The sequence below is a fragment of the Ctenopharyngodon idella genome, chromosome 19, assembly GCF_019924925.1.
Source record: "Ctenopharyngodon idella isolate HZGC_01 chromosome 19, HZGC01, whole genome shotgun sequence".
Classification (NCBI taxonomy): domain Eukaryota; kingdom Metazoa; phylum Chordata; class Actinopteri; order Cypriniformes; family Xenocyprididae; genus Ctenopharyngodon; species Ctenopharyngodon idella.
Window position 1 is genome coordinate 27,196,779 of NC_067238.1, and position 26,763 is coordinate 27,223,541.

At 36.6% G+C, this 26,763-nt stretch overlaps 1 protein-coding gene across 2 annotated transcripts in view; it reads left to right on the forward strand.

Moving 5' to 3' along the window:
• Nucleotides 1-26,763, forward strand: part of phf14 (PHD finger protein 14) — a 90,741-nt gene that overhangs the window by 12,048 nt on the left and 51,930 nt on the right. For both annotated transcript variants that reach the window (XM_051872908.1, XM_051872909.1), the window contains exons 5-11: nt 7,950-8,109; nt 8,717-8,828; nt 10,326-10,463; nt 15,504-15,650; nt 15,741-16,011; nt 17,236-17,342; nt 20,178-20,273. In XM_051872908.1, coding sequence (XP_051728868.1) covers nt 7,950-8,109; nt 8,717-8,828; nt 10,326-10,463; nt 15,504-15,650; nt 15,741-16,011; nt 17,236-17,342; nt 20,178-20,273 — 1,031 coding nt within the window. The remainder of the gene's footprint in view (nt 1-7,949; nt 8,110-8,716; nt 8,829-10,325; nt 10,464-15,503; nt 15,651-15,740; nt 16,012-17,235; nt 17,343-20,177; nt 20,274-26,763) is intronic.

The window sequence follows — 26,763 nt, forward strand, 5'->3', positions numbered from 1 at the left end:
TCTTGGTTCCAGTAGTTGATGTGTATTTCCCGTCTGAGCTCAAACTAGCTATTGCACAATGCTTTTGATTAGCATCTAACTCTAACACGCTCTATTTTCACGCTCGTCATTACCCGAGAATTGTTAAAAGAGACACTCCCCGCCATACTTGATCTGGTCTGCAAAGGCTATTCAGGCTAATTATGAGTCCTTGTTTTCCGCCTCCGACTTGTTTGTTGGTTTTATGTCCTTTAGTAGTTCATTAAAACAAAAAGAGGAGTTTTACTGGCTGTGTTGTAATGGTCGCCACTGTCATTCAGTGGAGTGAGTTTATTAAAACCGTACCACAGTAAAAAGCATCACATCGTTCAGTAATAGCTTTGCACTCATTGGAACACCAATTACCATGCTGCTGCTATTGATTTCAGAAAGACCCTAATGAGTTCTGGACCGTAAAGTTAATTATTTCCCCAAACATGTGCAATTCATTTAAGTTGGTTACTTGCTTAAATGGGTTTTTTGGTCAAATTTAGTCCTCAGGAATATGTTTTTTTTTATGTTGTTTTCTGCTTTTTCTCACTTCTTGAGTAACTTTTCAATTAACACTCCAGCCTGCATATCCAAATTTATGCTTGCATGGTTAACAGTCATTAAAATGTGCATGTGCTCATTGGGGGTGTAAAAAATGCATTGATGGATCATAACGCATCAATCTAACAGTGTCTATTATTATAATTATATTGACTATAATAATTTTCAGTGTATTATATTCATTTCTTTTCCATAATACAATTCTTGACCTAATTTCGGATGTAAAATAATTGTGAATCTTAAATAATAATATTGAATCAAACCAGAGTGCTGGCAAATTTGAGATTTCAACAAATCGAATCATTGTCAGAGTAAATATTATGTCAGGAATTGTAAGGAATTTATAGATTCCTGTTCCAAACTGTTTTTTAGTATTATTTATATACTTTTTATAAGACGTAGAGTCTGTCCGAACCGATGTGGTGACTGACGGCAAACATTAGGTTCATCCACGCTGAGGAGCCGTGCTGATGCGCAACCCACGCAAATAACTGCAACTGCAGGTTTCAAACAGAGATGGCGACAAAGAGGCAAAACTTACAGATGCAGCTTTAACTTTCATTTATTTTAATTTGAGCTTTTGTAATTTTAGTACTTCCACTAGTTTCAGTTAGTTGCCAAAAAATCTGCAAAAATTCTAGTAGTTTTTCATGTAATGCTTATATTTTATTTCATTTCAGCTTCATAACAATTACTGAAAATGACTTTTAACAGTTTTAGTTTCAGTGAACAATATCAACACTGGTTCTGATTCCTCTTAAAGGGTAAGTTCACCCAAAAATGAAAATTATGTTATTTATTACTCACCCTCATGTTGTTCTACACCTGTAAGACCTTCGTTCATCTTCTGAACACAAATTAAGATATTTTTGATGAAATCCGATGGCTCAGTGAGGCCTGCATTGCCAGGAATGTCACCAAACTTCTCAAGATCCAGAAAGGTACTTAAAACATATTTAAAACAGTTCATATGAGTACAGTGGTTCTACCTTAATATTATAAAGCGACAAGAATACTTTTTGTGCACCAAAAAGACAAAATAATGACTTTTCAAGAATATCTAGCAATGGCCGATTTCAAAACACTGCTTCATGAAGCTTCAAAGCTTTACGAATCTTTTGTTTCGAATCAGTTGTTATGAGCGCCAAAGTCACGTGATTTCAGCTGTCTGATACGCAATCTGAATCACTGATTCAAAACAAAAGATTCGTAAAGCTTCGAAGCAGTGTTTTGAAATCAGCCATCACTAGATATTGTTGAAAAGTTTTTTTTTTTTTTTTTTTTTTTTTTTTTTTTTTTTGGCGCACAAAAAGTATTATCATCGCTTTATAATAATAACATTATAATATATAATGTTGACATATAAACAACCAGTCTAACTACATTAATTTAAGTCTCATGAGCCTGAAGTAAGTTTGGAACTGTATGCATTTGATTCACTAAAGAGAACTAATTTAGAGTCATTCGTTAATGGAACTGAACAGAATGTCATGAACAAACAATTCCATTATTTTAAAATAGAATGGAATGGCTCCTATTGTAATCTACTGTTAGTTGTAACTTTGTGCTTTTGATGTAGATCTAATGTATTCATTTTGGAAAACATTGTTTACAGCACAAAACCCAGAAGTTAGAGTAATGAAAACACTCTCATAGCACTGTCTTCTGACCCATCACTATGTTTCGGTTGAAAAGACTCTTAAAACGTGGTCTAGCGCAAACCAGACAAAAATAAATTATTGGAGACTAGTCTGTCTTGTGCTTTCAGCTGTGTATTTTGCTTTAGGAAAAAAATTGCTTTGTTTCTCCCTTTATATCATGTTGTGTTATGACAGTTCTTGTGATAGGTCTATGTTTTGGGAACACTGTGAGAGGCTATGTGTGTGCTGAACTCCCTTAGTTTTATGAATAGGTTTCTCATCAGAAGTTAAACAGTTTTGCTTGAAGGTATTTGTAATGTGGAGTGTAACAGGATGTATTGAAACCACTTTGCACATGTCTATTTTCACACTGGTGCACCTGGCAGAAGAGCTCGCATTATCCCTTTGTACAGATGGGTAATTGCTAAATTAATTCAAGTTAAGTATTTTGCTCAAGGTTAAAACATGTTTCTCCCTTGCTTTATCTGATCTTTCAGTCCTCAGACCATGAGCACTGCTCCGTTGCTTCCTGTCTTAAAGGGATAGTTCACCCAAAAATGAAAATTCTGTCTAGCGTCAACTGTCTAGTTACCAACATTCTTCACAATATCTTCTTTTGTGTTCAACAGAAGAAAGAAACTCATATAGGTTTGGAACAACATAAGGGTGAGTAAATGATGACAGAATTTTCATTTTTGGGTGAACTATCCCTTTAAGTTTCAGCTTGCCTTTAAGGAGGATTGTATTGTCACAGTAAACCTGTGATGCATGTGACCCTAGCCTGGGTTGCAGCATAGTCTCTGCCTCAGATGGTGTGCCTGCAGATTTACAAGGTACCAAACTGCTAAAAGCACACTTTAGGTTGAGTGCTTCTTGGCTAGAATAAGCTACAGTGTTGTGAAAAAGTATTACGAGTCCTCCTTTTGTTTTTTGTCACTAAATGGTTTCAACTGGTCTTAAAATGAGTCTCAGTGTCAAAAATTATAGTCAAAACTGAGCATATCCAACCATCTGTGCATCACCTGAAGTTAATGTTTAATTGGCTGATGCAGGAGGACAATTATCCAAAACACAGAATCAAGTTCACATCTTAATAGCTAAAAAAAAGAGTTGCCTAGGCAATGCTGTGACTTGAATCCAATAGAAAGTTTACAATAGGACCTGAAAACCATATCGTTATTGTGCTCTTTCTTAACCCCTTAGTGCTTCAGGGGTTATTGTTCCTTCAATTATTGAACTGTAGATTTATTTGGCTTTATCTGCTTATAGAATGGAAGTCTGAAAATGAAATGTTTTATAAAGTGCAATGGAGAAGTATGTAATGTGTTAAATAGCTACATGCCGGAGTAGTGAAAACACTTTTGACTTTCATTGACTATTGAAACAAAACATTTCAAGCACTGCTGAATAAAACTGATTTATTAAGCAAATTCAAGCCTTTGTTCTTAAAAAGGTGCCTTGCTGAATAACAGCTGAATTGGTTTCATCCCCAATACAAAACCAGCTTCACAAAATTAAACAAGTATTAAATTAAAATGTTATCTGGTTTGATAGAACCTTGAATTTTTTTTCACTTGCACGTTTCATTTTATTTCTTTTCACTCACCTCTTAATGAGGAAATGATTTATTCCACGCATTGCTGGTTATGAAAATGATTGTATTGTTTTGTGAAAGAGAGAGTGCTGGTTTTCAAAAGGCTTTTTCTTCAGTAGCTGTGAATCAGTTTTGCTGATTTACATCAAGGCAGCTGCCATTCGTAGCTCTTACCTCATCTTTTTTTCTTCTCTTTCTCATCTGCCAAGTCTTTTGGTTCTAATTGGCCCTATTCATTCATTCCTGTACCCCCCGACTTGGTTCTGTTGTTCCTGTCTTCGGTTCTGCTTTGCATGCTGACATGGCTAATATTTGATATATTGAATAAATCTACTTCATCCTGGATGAATAATATTAGCATTTAGGGAAGAAACGGAGTGAGTATAATTGAAATACATTGCTGCACTGAACGTCTACTTATTAATCATTTGACAAAGGCAGAATGAGTCAAAGGACTTCATCTTAAAGGAATCTTCTGGGTTCAATACAAGTTACAGTTGTCGATTTAAATAAGCAACTTAGAAGTCAACAGAGTCAGGCAATAAACTTAAAATGCACTGTTTATTGCCACAAGTATAACATAAGTATAACACTTGCCTACTCTGTTTAACATTTTAGACATTACCACTTAAATAATACACATTTTTCTTAAAAGAGAAAGAATATACTACTTTTAGTCAGCAAGGATGGATTACATTGATCAAAAGTGTGACAGTAAAGACATGTACCTTGTTACATAAAAAATATTTCAATTAACTGCTGTTCTTTTTAACTTTCTATTCATCAAAAATATACATATATCACAGGTTCCATAAAAATAATAAGCAGCACAACTGTTTTCAACATAGATAATATAAGAAATGTTTCTCAAATAGCAAATCAGTATATTAGAATGATTTCTGAAGGATCATGTGACACTGAAGTAATGTGTGAAGTAATGGTGCTGAAAATTCAGCTTTGCATTACATGAATTAATTGCATTGTAAAAAATATTTTAAATTGTGATATTTCACAATATTGCTGTTTTACTGTATATTTGATCAATGCAGCCTTAGTGAGAATAAGTTATAACATTTAAAAAAATCTTACCCCAAACTTTCGAACAGTAGTCTATATTTAAGTGCTTTAATAGTAAATGCTTTAAAATGCTTTAAAATTTTGGCCTTTATACCCTCTGGATACTGGTTCCTTTCAGTTCTGTTGTAGGTGCCTCATTGTAATTGCTTTTTTTGCATTCAACATCATGCAACAAATGCTTTAAAATTTTTCATTGGAAAATAGTTGTTAGAATCATATCTGGCCATTAGTTTTTCATTACCACATTAATAATTTAATATAGTAATTTCCTGTTATGAAACATTCTCAGACACAACTATCTACCTGATCATGAGCTACTTCATTAAAGACCTTTGTGAAAATACTGTATATCATGATCACTGCATGGAATCATTTGCTTGAAGTCAGAACTGTAATGAAGTTATTCTGTTCCCTTTGGCTATTAGAGATGCAAATAAAGCAACTCATTTTTATTTTTATAGCCTGCAGATAAATTATTGCATTAGCTGTCATTGTTTGAACATTGTGAGAGTGAAATTTAACACCTAATGAATAGATTATTGGAGAACACACATTCTATGCATAATGCCAGCAGTCTTTGCCTCATTGTCTGAATGCAGTCGTGCCAGCACATACACACATCAGCCTAGCATGTTAACTCTTTCTGAACCCATCACGAACATTCCTCCATTAAATCTTAAAAGTGTTCTTCTTGATTTTGTCTTCACCCTTCCCCAGGTCGCTCTTTAACTGCCAAGCTCGTCATTTCTGACAAGGATAATCTTCTCCTCAGGGATTATGAAGCTCTCCCATAGTCATCACTTTTTTTCCAGCTTAGCTCATATTAGCCAGCACCCTGTGGCTTAGCAGGTCCAGCTTTGTATCTGAGTTCAAAAGGAACATCGGAGATTTGCTTGACGGTTCAGCAGTAAGTCAGTTAAACCAGCAAACTGATCATCGCGAGCTCTAGCCCTATGGTTCAAAGCCTAGTCAGTAATACGCACCCAACTGTTGCCAGCAGTGTTCCCATAATACCTTTCTTTAAGAAAATAAACGTCGGGCTGGGCTTCGTAATGGTACCCATTACGACATGGTTCAAAATGACTGCAAGATGAGGGTATGGAAAGCCTCTTATTTGCTCCCACTGGTGAGAGATGCTGTGTGCTCTTCACGTGCGCTTAAAGGGTTAGTTCACCCAAAAATGAAAACTGCGTGAACTGTGTAGGAGACTGACATGGAAGAGAAGAAATTGTTGAAAAAAGTCTTTTTTTTTTTGTTCGTTTTTTGCACACAAAAAGTATTCTTATCACTTCGTAACATTAAGGTTGAGCCACTGTAGTCATGGAATATTTTATTGATGTCTTTACTACCTTTCTGGGCCTTGAAATTGGTCATTGTGTTTGCTGTCTATTGGAAGTCAGATAACTCACGGATTTCATCAAAAATATCTTAATTAGTGTTCCAAAGATGAACGAAGGTCTTACGGGTTTGGAGCAACATGAAGGCAAGTAATTAATGACAGAATTTTCATTTTTGGGTGAAGTAACCCTTTTAAGCATTCTCTGCACACTTTGCTGTTTACATCTTTTGTGGTGAGTATGTAAAGGACCTGAACTTTTATTCACTTGTCTCTCTCTCCATTTCTCCAACGCCCGGGGGCCGGTTTGCTGTATTAGGAACAGGAATGTTATCTCTGCAGTGTTGAGAAGGAGCTGATTGCCGCCCTTATTGGTGGCATGGAGCACGTTTGCTGAGTGTAATAGGCGTCATGGTAACCTGATCAGCACAGTAATTGTCTCGGCAACCCAAGGAAATTAAGGGGACAGCATTAAAATGCTTTCATAAGCCCAATACCTCCATCTTTGACTTGTGATGCTACAATTTGATCAAATGGCCTTATTATTATCTTTGTTGGAAAAAGTTTAGAAACAAAACCATTCTGTGCTCTAGATGTCTTTGTTCTTTTGACACTGCCAGGCGTGATTGCAACATCATGCAGCTCAGCATTAAGGATATTTCCTGCTGTAGTTCAGATTTTAAATTGCCCTGGTAACATTTTCACTGGCTCCACTTAAAAAAAAAAATGACAGTCTTATTTTCAACTGTTTTTTAATGTGCCAGAACTGGCTTTTTTGACTTATTTTTTTCACTAAATGTTATTGCATTTTTCATGTTAAATGTTGTCTTCTTTACACAGGAATGTAATTTTACCATATTTATACATATTTCCGGATTTTTCCAACCTGGAAAATTATGACCTAAGTGGTTACTGTATCATGATAGAAATCGCGAAATTTTCTAATAAATTTATTTCTAAAACATTTTCTAATACATTTATTTTATGCACGGATTGCTTCTGACAATGCTGCACGAGTTTGCGGCACCATCTGCAGGACATCCTTAAGTGTTAGCCAGGGTCCAAAGCGCCAAGTGAGAGTAAAAATCGACGTCTAAACTGTGTTACTTGCCAGTTGCCAAGTTACTTTTTTTATGAATTTTGACAATGCATGGTTGTGAGAATATGATATGGCTCAGTGCGATCATCAAATCGCAATGGTTGTGATATAATATGTACGTAAATATATAGTCTGCTCCATGTTTCAGAGTAAAGCACAGCACTGTGTTCATTTTCAGTTTTGCTGTGTGTTTGAGTCGCTTATAATTTGCATTTGGGAATGCAAAATGCGCCAACCATCATCCCAAATCTGTAATGAGAATTGTCAAAGACTGTTTTCCGCCAAATTAAAAGGTCAATGGTTTAATGTTTCAAAGAAATTAAGATAACCAACAGTATTAGTATTGTAGTTTTACTGTTGTTCTGTAAAATAAAATAATAATTATAATAATAATAATAATGATAATAATAATCACGTTTTTCTTCTTATCAGGTTGCTGATCACATGCCTGTTTACAAAATCTTTTTTTTTTTTCAATAATAAGTTTATTTTAGCACAAACTCAACTATGTGAGCCAATTAATGTTACTTTGTTTATGATTGTGAATGGGTTAAATGTAAGAACTTACTGAGTCAGTAATATCAAATACTCAACATTTACTCAATATTCATTTGATGTTTCTTTTTCCCTCAGGTTGTTACGGTGTCGATGGTGAAAGTGACTCTATCATGAGCTCGGCCTCAGAGAACTCAACAGAACCGTGGTTCTGTGATGCTTGTAAGAATGGCGTCACACCCAGCTGTGAACTCTGTCCCGGTCAGGACGGCATCTTCAAAGAAACTGATGCGGGGAGGTGCGTTTTAACCGATGCTTGGTCTGATATTACGTTTTATCATCATTAGACATCCCATCACACCTTTTACTTCTTTAATTGCTGTATATTCTTTAAAAGTTTTGTGGCACTCTCTGAGCAAATATTCTGCAAAGATGCTAAATAAGTGAAATACTTGAAGAGGGGCAGGTATGTGCAGGATGAGTGAAGGAGAGAAAAGGTGGTGGATTTGGGTAGGAGGGAGGGAGAGGAAGAGAGAGGCGTCTGAAGCGTGAAGACTCAAGCCACGTTATCACTGATAGTGCTCCTCAGCCCGCCTGCACCCAAATTTACTACTTCACTAGAGCATGAAAAACACAGCAAATTAAAGTGTGGAGCGTGCGCTCACCAGAGATGGATATCTTTATATTGGACTTCGGATTCTCCTTCCTAAAGTCTGCATTTGAAATTTTGTCACACCAAATGGTCAAGTTAGAGTACATTTGAACCTTCAGCTGAGTATTTTCTCTTCTGAAGGGCTTATGGGTATACAGTACATGAAGTGAATAAGAAACTGTCCTTATATTATGATAATTGTATAATTTAGAGATTACAGATGAAAACTCAACTTTACTTTGTTCTGCTGAAGGTGGGTGCACGTGGTGTGCGCCCTTTATGTTCCTGGAGTCGCGTTTGGAGATATTGACAAGCTGAGGCCAGTAACACTTACAGAGATGAACTACTCAAAGTATGGGGCAAAGGCAAGTATCAGAAGTTTTTAATGAGACACAGCTACAAAAAATAAATGATCAGTACCTCAAGAACAGGTTATTAATACTGGTTAGCCGATATTAATACTATGATCAACCAATATTTACCCAATTACCAACATTTATTTAAGGAATTTCTCTCTTAGGCTGCAGCAAAATTCATCATACAGTGAAATTATAAATCGTTACACTACTGTTTATAGGTTTGGGGTTGGTAAGTTGTTTTTTTTTTTTTTTTTTTTTTTTTTTTTTTTCATGAAAGATGTCTCTTATGCTAAACAAAGCTGCATTTATTTGAACAAAAATACAGTAAAACTGTAACTTTAATTTGTGAAAATATTGTGAAATATTTTTACAATTTAAAATAACTTTTCTATTTAATATATTAAAATTTAATTAATTCCTCCAATGGTAAATCTGAATTTTTAGCATCATTACTCCTGTCTTTAATGTCACATGATCCTTCAGATATCATTTTAATATGCTGATTTGGTGATCAGGAATCATTTCTGATTATTATCAATGTTGTAAAGGGTTGTGCTACTTAATATTTTATGGAAACCATGATACATTTTTATTTCAGGTTTCTTTGATAAAAGTTAAAAAGAATGGAATTTATTTTAAATAGAAATATTTACTGTTTGTCACTGTCAGATTATCACAGATATAAGATGAATATCAGCTGATAACACTCATTAAAATAGTAGGTTAATTGGTGCATCCTAGATATTATTCAAACTAGTGTTAATTGCTTGAAAACTGCAATAAATCTATTAATACTGAATCTTGAAAACACATTTTCTGTTTTTTTCCTCGACACTTTATTTAAAAAAAAAAAAAAAAAAAACCAACAACAAGAAATTCATTTTCTGATAAAAGATGTGAAATGCTGACTTTCTTCTCTGAGCAAAGGGCGTCTTTCATTTCCCTCCGAAGAATTTCTGTCGACTGTAGACATTTTGACATTTACTCTATCTGACATTATTTTATGTGTCAGTAAGTCAGAAGAGGTTCCTTTTACTGGGAAGCAAATTACTTTAGAAGCACTTGAACGGCTTTCTTTAATGGTTTGTGCTGTACATGTGAAAAGAAATTACTCCTAGAGAAAGGCTATTATTATTTTAATTTTGAACTCCAGTAATTGGAGAAAGTCAAATGGGCTTTTAGAGACTCGTTGTCCAACTTATCTTAAATATAGAACTATACAGTAAATGAATGTGGGATTGTTATAATGGTGTTTAAAGTTTTTTTTTTTTTTTTTTTTTTTTTTTTTTTTTTTCATATCCAATCTGTGTTACACAATCATCTAGTGGTTTACCTTTCTTGACTTTGCAAAAATAGAAATAATCCCAAGTCATTAGTATGAAATTAATAAGACCTGAAATCAGCAAATGCTAGAAAGTTTTTCATGTCATGTTTTTCAAGTATGTCATGGTTTTCTGCCATTTGCTGGTGTCACAACAGCCTGTTTGGGTAAATGTTTTACAGGAGTGCAGTTTGTGTGAGGACGCACGCTTTGCTCGCACAGGCGTTTGCATCAGCTGTGATGCCGGAATGTGCCGCTCATTCTTCCACGTTACATGTGCTCAACGGGAAGGGCTGCTGTCTGAAGCTGCCGCAGAAGAGGTTAGTGTGTTATGTGGTCATCCTCTTTGATCTACATTTAATTGATGATGCTTCTTTTTTTTTTTTCTATAACTGTCCCACTGTCTGAGTCTTTAGATGACAGAATTGTAATGTTATATTATTGTATCTCTTGTCTGTTCTTTTTTAACTCTTCAGCCTGTCAACCTCTTGTAAATCAGGCTTGTAAGCAAACTTTTTCAGGCTTTTCCTTTTCCCTCACACACACACACACAAAAAATCTATTCTGCATGTCCTCAAATCCATTTCAAAGCAAATACCGAATTTTCACTTTTCACCCACATTTATTCCACAACCTGTTGGGTTGACTGTCTTCTGTGGAACACAAAAGGTGAATTTTTGAAGAATATCCTGGCCACTCTTTTTACTGCAATAAAAGTGGATGATGACGGGGGAACCAAGCTCTAAAAAGCACCATGAAAAATCATAAAAGTAGTCCATTTGACTTATATATGGTACTCTTCCAGCTCTTCTGAAGCCATTTGATAGCTTAATTTGAGGAACAGACTGAAATGATGTAGCAGATTCATGAACAAATCATTCTTTTGAGCATGATATTTTCAGTGAATTGACTGATCCAGTTCATAACTAGATCTTGAATGATTCATTCATGAATCTGACTAATTCAGTTCTGTTTGACTGTCATTCATTAGCAGGGGTTAAAGGGATAGTTCACCCAAAAATGAAAATTATCCCATGATTTACTCACCCTCAAGCCATCCTAGGTTTATATGATATCTTTCAGACAAACACTATTGGAGTTATATTAAATAATATTCTGTCTCTTCCCAGCTTTATAATGGTAGTGAAGGGGGCGTGAGATTTTGAATCCCAGAAAATTGCATCCATCATAAAAGTAATCCATACGGCTCTAGGGAGATAATAAAGGCCTTCTAAAGCAAAGCGATAGGATTTGTAAGAAAAATATCCATATTTAAAACTTTAATAACTATAATAACTAGCTTCCGGCAGACAGCCGTACACATCGGTTTACGGCGGAAGAGTAACCGCTGACCTGACGCCTGACGTGTTGATGAACGTGGAAACGCAGAGGATAGAGCAAAACAAAACACCAGTCACGAATTACAAGTGTAAAACAAGAATTTTTAAAGCGAAATGACGGAGCATTTCGATATAAGAGAAGAAGAGCTTGAGTTTGTTGCCCAGCCCTATTTGTTTGAACTGCGAGAGACGTCTAAGCTTATACTACTACTACATACTACGTCGCGTCAGGGGTTACTCCTTTTGGCGTAAATCAATGCGTACAGCAATCTGCTGGAAGCTAGTTTTGGAAGCTATATTTTTATTACAAAAACACATTGCTTCGCTTCAGAAAGCCTTTATTAACCCCCTGGAGCCATATGGATTATTTTTATGATGGATGGATGCATTTTTTGGGCTTCAAAATCACGCCCCCCATTCACTACCATTATAAAACTTGGAAGAGCCAGGATGTATTTTAATATAACTCTGATTGTGTGTGTCTGAAAGAAGATAGTCATATACACCTAGGATGGCTTGAGGATGTGTAAATAATGGGATAATTTTCATTTTTGGGTGAACTATCCCTTTAATAGCTTACTGTAGAGGAATATCATCAGTGAATAACAACTTAAATTCCAGTTTGTTTGGGATTATAGCATACAAAATCATATGGACTATTATTATTATTAATCTTATTTTGATACTTTTATGTTGCTTTTGTATACTTTTTGAAGCTTGAAAGCTCTAGTACCATTTCATTATAATCATATGGAGAACAAAAAGCAATAAATTCCTTCTTTTTTATTCCACGAAACAAAGTTCTATGGAATTGTGTACATTTTTAGATGGACTATCCCTGATTCTCTAGATTCTAGATTCTCTGTAAACACACACATTACACGCATGTTTGAACTTCAAATGCAGGAGTTTATTAAATAGATAGACATAAATATAGGAAGAGGGCTCAGAGCATGAGGCCAGCCAGTCGAATAAATTCCCAGCCCAGGCCGTGGTCACAGACCATCAGCCTCGTGGCTCAAATATTCAGTCCATATTGGAGAAGCATATGATGGTGGCGTTCAGCGCAGATAAACACTAGCGAAAAGTGCCTACTCACTGCAATCCACTTAATCCAGTCAGCTGTGCAAAGGCCCTCATATCAACAGGTGAGTGGGCTGATAGCATCCAGCGAGACATCTTAAGCCTAAACGATTCCGTGGATGACGGGAAATGGCTGTGCTTCCATCTGCCCTCGAGGGAGGGGTTGAAATGCTATGCGCGTGACGAGGAGATGTAACCAGGGAGGAGAAACTTGCTGCTAACGTCTCAGCTGCAGAGATTTGAAACTGCTGAAACAGGCTGACTTTGTTCTAAGGTTCCCTCCTTTTCTGTAGAAGGCTGTTTCTGAGAAAGGCAGTTCACTTCCATTCCTGGAAAAATCCCGCCAGCCTTACATCAGTCATTGTCTTGCCTCTCGGCTTCAGCTCCCACATTCTCTGTAAAATGTACTTGTCCTTTAAAAGAGAGGGGAATTTTTACAGGCCTTTTGTGACCAGCTATTTATCACGGCTATCAGAGAATGCACAGACACTGATGGTCTATAAAAATGTGGAGTGCTGGGCATCATTATCGCAACAGCTAGAATGCGTCAGCCTGTAATTCAGAAGATACTACCATTTCCCCCATAATCAAATTGTATGATAAAATGATCAGGTGTGTGAGCACCCAAGCACTCAAAATAAAACCAGCAGCAATTGTCCTAAGATAACAATAATGAGGTATTTGAGATGATGAAAAATATCTTGAAATAACCTAAATCAAATATCTCGGATTGTGTTCTTAAAGAAATAAACCCTTCCCTCACCTTCCTCCTGTTTTGCACCACAGCTGAGACATCACTCTAGATATCAGCAGATTATTTTATAATACTCTGACTTTTGCAAGACATCTGCATTTGTTTTAATCAACAGAAAGTGAAGTATTCACTGAAAATATTTCTGTTGTGTTCTCAGTAGGATTTAATTTGTTTCATGTTATTTTTATTTATTTATTTATATATATTTTTTTTTGCCTTTAACACACAGGTTGACCAGTGTTTTTTTTTAGCACTATCTTTAAGAGGAGGGAATTGGGCCACTGCCGAACTGCAGAGGATCTGCTAATTATGTTGGATATGAAAATTATTTTAAACAAAAATACAATACTAATAAAGCCATATTATTTTGAAATTAGATTAACATCAACCAAGTTAAAGTGAACAAGCTAAAGTTCAGCTAAATGTTACATTGTCCCTCCCAGACTAAAATTATTGTTATTAAGTAACAATAAAATACGACAATAAAATATGTACAGGTAATGCATTAATGATTATTTAATAGATTCACATATTCTACCAGTTTTTAATGTTTTCTAAGACTGTTCTCACCAAGGCTGCATTTATTTAATCAGAAATTCAGTAAAAACAGTAATAATGTGAGATATTATTACAATTTAAGATAACTGTTTTCTATTTCAAAATGTAATTTATTCCTGTCATGGCAAAGGTTAATTTTCAGCAGCCAGGCATTACTCCAGTTTTCAGTGTCACATGATCCTCCATAAGTAATTCTAATATGCTGGTTTGGGGCTCAATAAATATTTTTTATTATTATCAATGTTAAAGTTCAATAGAATAACATTGATTTGAAATAAAAAGTCTTATCTTATACCAGAGTAAATTTTTCTACTGTCACTTTTGATTATTTTTTTATTATTTAAAAATTACTTTATTTGAAAAAAAAAAAAAAAAATACAGAACTAAAACTGTTGAATGGTAGGGTACGTATCATAAAGTATGAAAATGCATCAATATGATATTACACGCATTATATTATATATATTATAGGGCCTGTTTACACCTGGTCACTTAATGCGTTTTCTCTGTTCAGACAGCTGTCCGATCATGTAGATCATCAGATCAGGTGTAAATACATTCTGAAACGCTTTCGAGACGGATTTAAATCCGATCACTCAAACCACTTCAGGAGGTGGTTTGAGACTCATTCCAAACGAAACTGGACAAGTGTAAATGCATCTGGTTGTTGAAGCCACATAAGTAAATTTTACTCCTCCCAAAATGGTAAAAAATAATAAATATATATATATATAATTTATTATTTTTTATTTTTATTATTTTTTATTATTTTTATATATATATATATATATATATATATATATATATGAGAGCGTGGTACCAGTTCCCGCTGACAGCACTACTGCAACACGCATCACATTGGCCACAGATATGGCCCGTTGCAGATGAATTGCTGAGTATCTCTTCAGCAAGCCGACATGCATACTGAAGCAAATGAAGCTGAAATTCGGTGTCGCATTCTGAAGTCCAGTACACTGTCATCTTCATTAAAAGTAGTGAGACTGTTGCTGCTCTCTCTCCTGTTGCGGTCTTTGATTTTGAAATTAGCTGATAAGTAAAATGTAGCACATATCTGTTGCTTTCATCAACGTGAACTCATTTGCATGTTAAATTTGCATATGGTGCGGGAGTTCCTTTTGCGGGGACACAATTATGTGGCCAGGTGTAAGTGGAACAGTTTTAACAAATCAGATAGCTATCCAATCAGTAAAAATGCATTAAGTGACCAGATGTAAACGGGCCCAAAATGGAACATATTTTTGTTTACCAAGGGGTGCTTAGCCTGAAAAAAGTAAAGGTCCCTGGTTTAGAAAATAAAGCTAGTTTTGAGTGGCATTGTGTTACACTGTAGACTCTGTACAGTTGCCAAGAAATTTAGCAACTTGCTGCATTAATACAGAGTATGTGGTCACATATTTGTGTAAATCGATGTTTGCAGTGGCTTTATAATCTTATCAACACACAAAAATGGCTGCTACGGTACATGCGGTTTTGTTTTCAGATTTATTAATGAGAAATTGTCATTCATCACTGACTTTTCTTTTTCTTGTTTTAATCAAGCTATAGTTTAAGATTTAAGGTCTCTTGGGTCTCTATCTACAGTCATGATCCATTTTCACCCGCAGGACATTGCAGATCCCTTCTTTGCCTACTGCAAGCAGCACGCAGACCGTTTTGACCGAAAATGGAAAAGGAAGAACTACCTGGCTCTGCAGTCTTACTGCAAAGTGTCTTTGCAGGAAAGAGAGAAGCAACTCACACCTGAAGCTCAGGTCAGATTTACTTGGTGGACATGTTCTTCCATACATCATGAGACAGTTTGGTGAGTGATCGATGAATGTCCATGATTTCCCGATCTCTAGGCTCGAATAACCACAAGGCTCCAGCAGTACAGAGCGAAAGCAGAGCTGTCTCGAAACACTCGAGCGCAGGCGTGGGTGCCCCGAGAGAAGCTTCCCCGACCGCTCACCTCTAGTGCATCAGCCATTCGTAAGCTGATGCGTAAAGCCGAGCTCATGGGTATCAGCACAGACATCTTCCCCGTGGACACATCTGATACCAGCGCAAGCGTAGACGGACGGCGTAAACATAAGCAGCCTGCCCTCACAGCAGACTTTGTTAACTACTACCTAGGTAGGTGGTTTCGGCTAATCCAAATGATTAAAGGGGACCTATTATGCAAAATTCACTTTTATAAGGTGTTTGAACACAGATGTGTCTGCAGTGTCTGTAAACAACCAGCCTATAATGGTAAAAATCCACACAGTCCTTTTCTTATAATCACCATAAGTCATAAACAGTCCAAGCGAGCAGTTCCAGACCCCACCCACGACTAGCGATGGAATCTGCCCTATTATCTTAGCTCCTCCCCTGAGTGAGCTGTACACAGTCGCCATGTTTATCTCCTCACCAGGACATTTAACAGCAGCATTCAAGCAAGAAATATATTCTTATTAAAGCTACTAAGTTATTCAGTCAAGAACAGTGAGTGATTTTCTGTTTTTCTTTTGTTGTTTGGCTGATATTAACAGCATATACAGCAGTAGGTACTGTGTTTTACACTGCTTTCACTTATATTCACTTATATTATCTAATATAATATAAGAAATTAGTTTAGTACTCACAGGACGCGCCACAGGCAGCATTCTAAGTTTTTGGCAGAGTATTATTTAAAGCATGAGCTGTACAGACTCCACCCTCTTCTGGAAAGCAGGCTGGGGAGCAGCAACTCATTTGCATTTAAAGATACATGCATGAAAACGGCACGTTTTTCTTTCCACTCAAAAATGGGCATTTACAACATGGTATAATAAATGATCTGTCGGTTATTTTGAGCTGAAACTTCACAGACACATTCTGGGGACATCTAAGACTTATAAAAAGCGGCATAATAGGTCCCCTTTAAGTTGAAACAACTCATCAGGCCTATGATCTATTTTTCGAGAATCACCATTTCTCAATATGCTTTTTTTTTTCTCTTTAATGGATAGAAGAAGCGTTGTTGCATTTGTAGCATGTAACTTACCGCCCCTAATACACTTGAATCTGGCTGCAGAACCGCAGGCGGTATCAGACAGTGAGCGCAAGACATGCATCCCGCTCTGTAGCCTTGCAGCTAGGCACTTGCCCTCCAAATGAGTGATGTTAAGAGCAGATGTGTGGAGTAACCTTGGGCACACACTCCATTAGGTTCCAGCAGGAGGCCTATCCTCTATCAGCGCACTTTCTCTCCCTCTTTTTCTTCCAACGTTCCTCTTTTTTTTTTGTCCTTTCTCCCTCAATCTTCCTTTGATATACTTTTTCCTGTACTCTGATAGCAATCTCAGTATCGATTTGTTTGTGTCTGTTGGTATTCAGAGCGGAACATGAGGATGATTCAGATCCAGGACAACATCGTGGAGCAGAAGAACCTCAAAGACAAGCTGGAGAGTGAGCAGGAGAAGCTGCACATGGAGTACGATAAGGTCTGTCTACTGTTGACACTCCAGGCTCTCGCTGGCATCTGTTTTGTACATTAGCGCTTGTCTGTAGCACATTTGTTTTGGCTATTGGTGCTTAAGAAGAGGCATGCACACCAGGAAATAATGACGCGCTGCTGGAATATTATCCCAGGAGCGTAGCTCCTGAACAACTACTAAATAATGCCAATTATGCTTCAGTCTTTCAATTTACTATGCAACTGTGAAATCTCCTTTTAAGCTACTTTGTGCCAGCCCAACTGCAGAGAGATATAAAAAAAGAAGACCCTGCAAAGGTCCTGTATAACACAAGGTTGTATTTGTTAACGGAAAATTAGATGAGAAAAACTGGTAGTGAATAACACTTTTGTTAACTAAAATAAAAATAAAAAGTTGGCAAAAGACTGATTACTCTAAAACTACAAATGGAAACACAATAAAATTAAGAGAAAATTACTTAATTTTTGTATATTTAATCAATGTTTCAAGTCTGATTTAGGCTATCAATGTATTTTGTCAGTGACAGTGTTATTTTAATATTATATACTATTATAGTATTTATTAATAATTTTGATTATTAATATGTACATTAAAAAACAAGGTAATTTAAAAAAAAAAAAAAAAAGAAAAGAAAAGAAAAACAAAAGTGAAATTTTCAAAACTCCTGGTGTGATATAACAGCAGCTAACGTTCTGTGCTGCTTTATTTATTTGCCTCCTAAACATGATCTCTTGAAGCAGATTTGGGTAAGATGGTGTTTTCTCATCTGGCCCAATGAGGAGTAGAATGAAAGCGAGAAGTTGGAGTTAATGTGGCGTCCAGTCTTTCTATGCCACATGTATTAAGCGGTATTAATGGAGTGTGTGTTGTTAATTATGGCACTCAACATGCATTAGCACAATGCTGGCCTTGGAGAGAGATCCTGAGGAAATCAACATCTGTGAAAAGCTGACTGCTTATTCACAAAAGTTATGTCTAAGGCAGTGGTCTGAGTCATCTGGAAATTATGTCTAATAATCCTGAATTATATAGTATGTTTCCTAGTTTTTTCTGTGCTTTTAGTTTGATAGTTTGGTTTGATATTTTTAACATCATATTGCAAACTGCTGTATGTTTGCGTCACTAACAAGATATTGCTAAAGTGTTAGCGTAAGGTGTTTATCACTGTATCTAGGTGATGACTTCAAGAGTCATTGTAATAACAAGTATGAGTAATTTTTATATAACAGTCACGGTATATTTCAATACAGTATTATTTGTGCTGTATATTCAGTAAAAACCCTGTGGTTTTTGCTTAATCCAGTTAGTATTCTTTTTTATTTTCTAACTTGGAACTGGAAATGGATGTATTCTTTATTCTTTGGAACACAAGAGAAGATATTTTGAAAAATGACTTTTAGAACCGAACAATTCTAAGAATGGTAAGGAACAGTTCCAGTTATATTTCCACTTGAGCTTGATTTGGAACGGTACGATTATGAGTATGATTTTGTTGTATTTTTTTATTTTTATTTTTTTATTTTTTATTTTTTTATTCAATGAATGATATGTAACTATTTGGGGTGTAACGGTACACAGAAGCCATGGTTCGATATGTACCTCAGTTTTGGGGTCACGTTTCAGTAAGATTTTGGTACAATAGGAAAATTGGTCACACTTTAGTTTAGGGTCCAATTCTCACTATTAACTAACTATGACTTTTCCTCAATAAACCCCTAATTACTGCTTATTAATTGTTAGTAAGGTAGTTCTTAAGTTTAGGTATTGGGTAGGATTATAGGATGTAGAATATGGTCATGCAGAAGAAGGCATTAATATCTGCTTTGTAAGTACTAATAAACAGCCAATATCCTTGTAATATGCATGCTAATAAGCAACTAGTTAATAGTGAGAATTGGACCCTAAAGTGTTACCAGACAAATGAACAATTTTTTTTTAGGTTTCTTTTCATTTATTTTGAACAGACTATAGTGCAAATCACTCATTCGGCGCGTACACACTATCTAGTGGACTTTTTCCAAGCGCTCAAGTCATTCACATATGCGCTGTTCTTCTGCTTTTTTTTACTGTTGTGGCAGTTAGCAAACAGCGTTGTATTACCGCGTGCGCCCCCTTCTGGATTGGAGCGTGGATCGCCCGTAACTGACTGTATGCACCGAACTGTGACGTCCGTACCGTACGGTTCGGGGCGAATACCATTACACCCCTAGTAACTATATAAGTAGTTGCATTATTATGTTTTGGGCCCCGCTGAGCCATCTCTATTAATCTGGAGTGTGTGTTGGAGAGGAGACGTTTTAAATGTTAGCTCAAGCTCCCCACGTGGAGCCTCATCTTCACAGACAGCGGAGATAAGGGCGGCTCTCTTTAGTTTCGTTTCACATACCCATAATAACTTCACCTCTCCACTGTTTCCTCTCATCATCGTCTTTATCAAACGCCTGCCCGACGCTTATCTACTGTCTGGAGCTGAGAGTGGCCTCTACACGACGAAATGCCACAGCGGTGTGTGCGTTTGTGAGAAAGAGAGACGTAGACGCAGGAAGTGTAATGGAATATTTCATGGTGTGCTGGGCTCTGAATCTGTTAAAAGTAGAAAATGTTATTTTTGCGTGAGGATGTTTTGATGTATAATGCTTGTTGCTTGCCTTAAATCAACCTGTTTTTTTGTAACGCACTATAAGTGTGTTTGTGTATTAGCCATTCACAGGTTTGTGTACGCCTTTGGATTTGTACACATTAGTCCGTGCGTATGTGCGTGTGTGTGCTAACAGACAGACCTGCCCAACTTGTCCTTGTCTTATCTTATCTCCTGCCTTGCCGCTGTTTTATCTGCCACAGCTGTGCGAGTCTCTGGAGGACCTGCAGAATGTCAACGGCCAGCTGAGGACCGAGGGCCAAGCCATATGGAGCATGATGGGGGGGATCCTTGGACAGGTATGGTTTACCTTCAACCGCCTCATTCTTTCTCTCCCCTGTCCATCTTCATTCCGTCTCTCTCCGCCCCATCCCATCCTTGATCCAGCTGTACACCTCATCTATCACAGCTCCAGTGAGCTTACAGCCCGCCCTGATACAAACTGCTTGCTTCAAGTGCTCTGATCAGGCTGGGATGCTGAAAAGGGCCCATATTTTACACTTTCATAGCATTTTTTTTTCTTCCTGAATCCCAATCTATTGATATTCAAGGTTTCTTACAACAATCAAAGTCATTTTTTCCCCCCCCCAAAACCACTATCCACCCTAAAAGGGGCTTTCGCTCCGGAGGAACCATTTCATAGTTCCTCAGGAACTAGAAATAATTTTAGTTCAAGGAACTCCTTTTGGGGGGAACTAAAGGAGCTTTCGCACCGGGTAGTTCTAGGAACTTATTTGTAGGAACTAGCCACCAGGGTGCTTCCCAAAGAACTAATAGTTCCCCTAGGGCCATTTTCCTGGTTGCATTCGCACCGCCATTAGGAACTATGAAGTGACATAAGCTGTGCTTATTGTTGTGACTTTTATTTTGATGGTGCTGAGAACACCAGAGCCTGAGCACACAGCACTCAGATTCTCTGTCTTCATTAGTTTACGATTTGTTTAACAGCCTGTCTAATATGTTATTAGATAGAATTGTTATACAAAGAAAGAAGACAGTATATGAAAAAGTATTAGCGTTTGCCGTGTGGTTGATGTCCAATGTCACTAGCTGAGCTGAAATACATAATCATGTGTCGCTTGTTCCCCTCAGAGTTGCATTGGATTTGCTCCTTAACTTGAGAGGTCCATCTGTCATTGTTTTACATGTTTGTAGAGTTAGTTTGTGGAATAAGTATATAGGCTATAAACTGTGTGTGTACACAGATTTTTTTAAAAATGGCGAGTGCTGGTGTTTCGTGTGCGTTCAGCCAATCAACATACACTTACGTCACTGGTAGTTTCTATAGTGCTGGTTTAGACCCTACTCTGAAGTAGGAGCTAATTTAGTTCCCCCCAAAAACATTTCTAGAACTAAAATCGTTCCTAGTTCCTGTGGTGCGAGCACGGAAAAATCCGGGTACTTCCGCCAATAGTTCTAGAAACTATGAAAAGGTTCCTCCAGTTCGAAAGCCCTTTAAATTAGGTCCTTTAGAACTTTCTATTCATCCAAGAATATTGGGGAAAAAAAAAAAAAAAAAAAAAAAAAAGTATGTTTCCACAAAAATATTAAGCAGCACAACTGTTTTCAACATTGATTATAATAAGAAATTCTTTTTGTGCAGCAAAATAGCATATTAGAATGATTTCTGAAGGATCATGTGACACTGAACACTGAAGACTGAAGCGTTATGATGCTGAAAATTCAGCTTTGCCATCACAGGAATAAACAATATTTTAAAATAGATTAACACAAATAATATTTAATTTTCAATTTTAATAATATTTCACAATAGTACTGTTTTTCTGTATTTTTGATCAAATAAATGTCTTTTTTTTTTTTTTCCAAAACAAATCTTACTGACCCCAAACTTTTGAATGGTGGAGCATTTCAAAATGCTAGGTGCTTTTACATGGAGCATTGTAATCGGTTTAAAAGTCCAATCCGAATGAAAATGCTCCATATAAACACCTCAATCGGAATAAAAATGCCCAAACCGAATGAAATTGTAATCGGTTTGAGAGGGTTGGGATAAACCTTTCTATAATCCGAACAAAATAAAAATTCTGCCATGTAAACGAGTTAAACCGATTACTTTGCATCTCTGTCATCACGTCAAAAGGCCAGGGGTCGTCAGAATGCGCAATGGCAGCGGCAAAATTAAACTGGAGTAAAACTGAAATAACACATTTATTAAATACACTGAAGGAACTCAGTTTATCATTACTACTTCATCCACACGCTACTGCTTTTCGGGGGAGGGAGGGGTAGTGTTGAGATGCTCCTTAGAGATGCACAGCCACCAAAAAGGTCAGCTTCCTGCACCCATCTTTTCCTCAGTCCTTCCAGCAGTAATATGCTACAAATTCACGCTGTTGCTTGATTAAGAGCAACACTTTACATAAAAATAGCGCATAAGAAATAATTGAACTCCGTGTTGACAGGAATAAAAGGCGGCAAACAGGACATAAATAATGTGCGCATGTCACAAAGTCATTCTGATTGAAAGCACCAGCACATGTAAACACCACATCATATTAGATAACGTCTCATGTAAACAGTCCACCGAATCTTTCATTCGGAGTGATTTTAATCGGAATGACAAAAAAGCGTGCATGTAAACGTGGCTATTGAGTATCATCAAAAGAATAACAGATATAAGGATTTTATTTTGTTACCTTTATCATAACATTTCATAAAGCTATGTTTACTTGTTGAAACCTCAAAAAAATTATTTCATATTTTTATCTTTGTTACATTGCAAACTGGATATTACTGGACATTTCTTTCCCGTATCATAATAGCTACCCTAAAACGACCTTTGTAATGAATAGCTAATGTTTTCACATTCGAACAACTGGCATAGTGCACACTGTCGTTTGTGGTTGTGACATCAAAAGCATAACTTTTTTTGTGGCTTAGTTTCCATAAATGGGCATTAATGGCTATAAATTTGAACATTTATATGTCTGCATGGTAAATCACACTCATTTTTGAAAGCTATATTGTGCATTACAGCTTATTAACCTTCATTTAATAAACTGTGAAGTAAATTGAGTCAACTTTTCTTTGGCTCATGGACAGTTTTTACAGTTTTGGCCTACGGTGCAGACGCTTTGTGTGCTCAGACGCATCACGTGGATCTAGCAGTTGGAGCGTATTGTTCGCAGAATTCGTCTTTGACTTCACAGTGGAAAGAGTGTAAAGAGAGCAGAAATCTTCTCCCTAGATTTTTTGCACCTGGGTAATGAGCTGTGATTGAAAGAAATCTAGATTGTAGGCAGCACCCTACTGGGTAGACAGCGTTGAGGTAATTCTCTTCGCTGTAATGGGCCTCCTGTTTGCGAAATTCTTTCATTTGCGCTAACTGATTGACCTGTCATTGGCCATGCACTCAGCCCTGACTCTGTAGCTAAAAGCCGCCAACCTCTCCCCTGCTCACTATGGCAACCACATCACCAAGGTGCGTCGCCATGGGTGACGGTCACTTAATGAGTGAGAAAATGTGAAGGTCTGAAATGTTCTGTAGATCTCTCTTTTTGTCTAAATAACAGTCTGTACTTAGAATGCCATTTAGCAGGATATGCCCTGAAACAAAAATGTCATTGGCAACAGCAACCGTGAAAGGAATTGTAAGGTTTTGAAATATTTGTAAAGTTTGTCTGAAAAGTTCAGCCTCTTTGTTGGAGCTAAACGTTGCTCAATTTCATGCAGTGCGTATGTGGAGAATTAGTGTAGGCTAGGCCACACACAGAGTGAAAGGTTGTCACTAAGGAGTAGGGCTGGGCAATATGGCCAAAAAAATTATCACAATAAATGTCAAATCTTTATTTCTTACAAGTTTAAAGGCAGATTTTTGCTCCTAAGTGAAAGTTGTAGAAACCAGACCGGTTTTAAACTACTCTCTATTGTCAGAACATTACAAACACTTAAGTTTTTGAGTTCTTTACACTTTTCCAGTCATTTTTCCTTAAAATAAACATCTTAATAGAAAAACTAACTTCTTAGTTTCTGCATGTTCTAATGGGTGATATTGTTTCAAATCACAGTTTGCAGTGCAGACTGCAATATTAATAATACATTTGACAGTAGCTTGAGTTGGCAGTAGTTGTAGCTTGAGTTAGGACGCAGAAATGAATTGGTCTTCCATATAGCACACATTTAGATCATGATAACCACAAGTAAAACCATGCATATAGCAACTCACTACATGGTAAAATGTAACTATATGGTTTCTATGGTATTTGTATACAGTAGCCTAAATACATTTAGGATAAATGCACAAATACTATAGCTTAATCACAAAAAAAAAATTCCATTACTCCTTTAATACATTTAATACATGTCTACATTAAAAATATAATAAAATTCGATTTGAATATCTCACATTTCTGCCATGATGCAGTAGGTGTTGCTATAGTAAATCCATTGTAAATAATGGTGATTTGTAGATTGAAAAGCCTTCTGACTGTATCGTTGCACACAGTGTTTCTCCTGTTTGTCAGCGCTGTTTCATCTGGCTACTAAGGAGGTATCGCCAGTCCTCTGTGTTTTGTCACCTTTTTAATCACTATGATACACCCAGGAAGAGTGATTTTGATGAGATGCTTCCCTAGAATGTATATGAGAGTCCACATTTCCCTGTGATAACCTAAAACCGCAACAATCAGAAGTAAAGCTTGCTTCGTTATCTCACTTCTGATACAGCGACAAAACATTTAAAAGGCACCCATTTGCATGCACCCATGCGCACTTGTTTAAAACTTAATTTGCGTTGAATAACCGGTTACCCGGCTTAGAGAGTGTGTAAGATGGTTAATTAAAAGGATCTCTTAAAATGTCCTCTCGGCAGATAAATGCTGCAATAATGGAGCGAGGAGGTAGAAGGAGGCGAGGAGAGCCGAGCGGTCTTGGAAAAGAGTGAGCCAGTGAATCTGCAATGATGGTCATAAATCACATAATTAGAAAACGCACGCCGCTTAAGTAGCAACATCAGTCAAGGCGCCCCGCTCCTTTGTGTCATCTATCTACTACATTTTCGTTCCCTATCAGTCATTGGTGTCTGCACATAACCCTCAAGTTATTGATGTTCTCAAGAGAGGGTCTCATCTCTCGTGCCACCTTGGGTGAGGGAGAACTCACGCCGCTGCACTTTGGAAGGGGGCATGAATGTGTCTTTGGTAGCTTTTCACCTTTGCAAACTTGAGGTCTATTCATTCAAAGTATGAATTTGTTGCCATAAACAATATGATCTTCAAAATTTCACTTTGAGTCTGAAATATTGTTTCATTTTATTTATTTTTTTCTAAAATTGACAAAAATTCTGCTTTGGACATGAAAAAAATGGACCCTTTTCACAGACTGTGATGATGTGTTTCCATGGTTTTTAACTTCGTAGCAAGTTTTCATTTTCATTTTTAAAAATGTAATGTACATTTATAGCATTGTACTTTGTTATATTACCTTGGCATTAAATTACAGAAAACTAGTTAATGCTGCTTTCTAATACAATGGCTGACTGCAAATGTATCATCTTTCTCTTGAATCAACTTGAATCAAAAGCAAACATTATATTTGTTGTAGTTTCCATTCACCACTATAGAAATTTATCCAACTATGACTACGCTTTGGAGAACCCTGGAAATGTGAAACGGTTCATTGGTGTGCGAAATTATTTGCAACAATTTTATACTTTGCGTCCTTTAGTTGCATCTTAAAGCACACTTCAACATTATCAAATTGAATAATGATCACAAATCAGACTGATTCATACACACATCAAACTGATCTGGTTCTTGACGTGAACAGGCTGTTATTTGCAAACTAGTTCTTCCTCAGTTTTGGACATCTGAAGTTGTTGGCACAAAAAAACAAGCACATCAACCACAAAATTCACTGCTGCTTTATGAACGATCAATCTAAAATATTGTAGTGAAATTTTTACTGCTTATATATTTTATATATATATATATATATATATATATATATATATATATTTTAGATGACAAATATTCCTTTCAGATATCTGAACATTTTCAGAAAATGACAAATTCAGCAGTGGACCTAAATTTTATACTTTGTGTCCTTCAGTTACGTCTTAACACATACTTCAACAATGATAATGAATCAAACAAAAATCCAATTCACAAATCAGGTTTATGTTTAATATTTCATTCAGATATCTGAACTTTTTCAGAGAATGATGAAAATTCAACTGTGGATTCAAATGTGAATTCTTTAACAATTTACAGACAAGGAAAACATTATTCATTAAGATATTCCAACGCATTAGATGTTGTTCTCTAATTGCTGTTTATCTTTAGTCATGTTTAGAAATTGCTTGTTTTTGTTAAATGAAATATTTTATGTGTACACCATGTGTTAAAACGTCAGTGTGGACTCCCCAAGCAGGTCCACCCCTTTTGGAAATTTTGTGAGTTATATGACCCCTCTCAGGGTACCATTGGGATTCTCCACAATCTCTGCAAGACAGCAAAGTCTGTCTGGCTCCCTCAGCAGATGGCCAACCGCCTGTTCAGGCTGTTCTGTGGGGCTTTTTTCTTTCCTTTTTTTTTTTTTGTTTTGTTTTGTTTTTTGTTCTTAGTCAAACACCTTTCTTCTCCAAATAATATTCCCACTGAAATTATGTGGATAGGAAGGACTGGCCACAGTAACCCAGAGTTTGCAGAATGTGAAAACCTGGCATCTCCTTGCTCAGCTCTCCAGTCTGTTATAATCCCAGTGGTGCGGTGGAGAGGGAGCGTCACCATGGGCACAAACTGAGCACGCTCAGATTAGAAAGACTCTAGA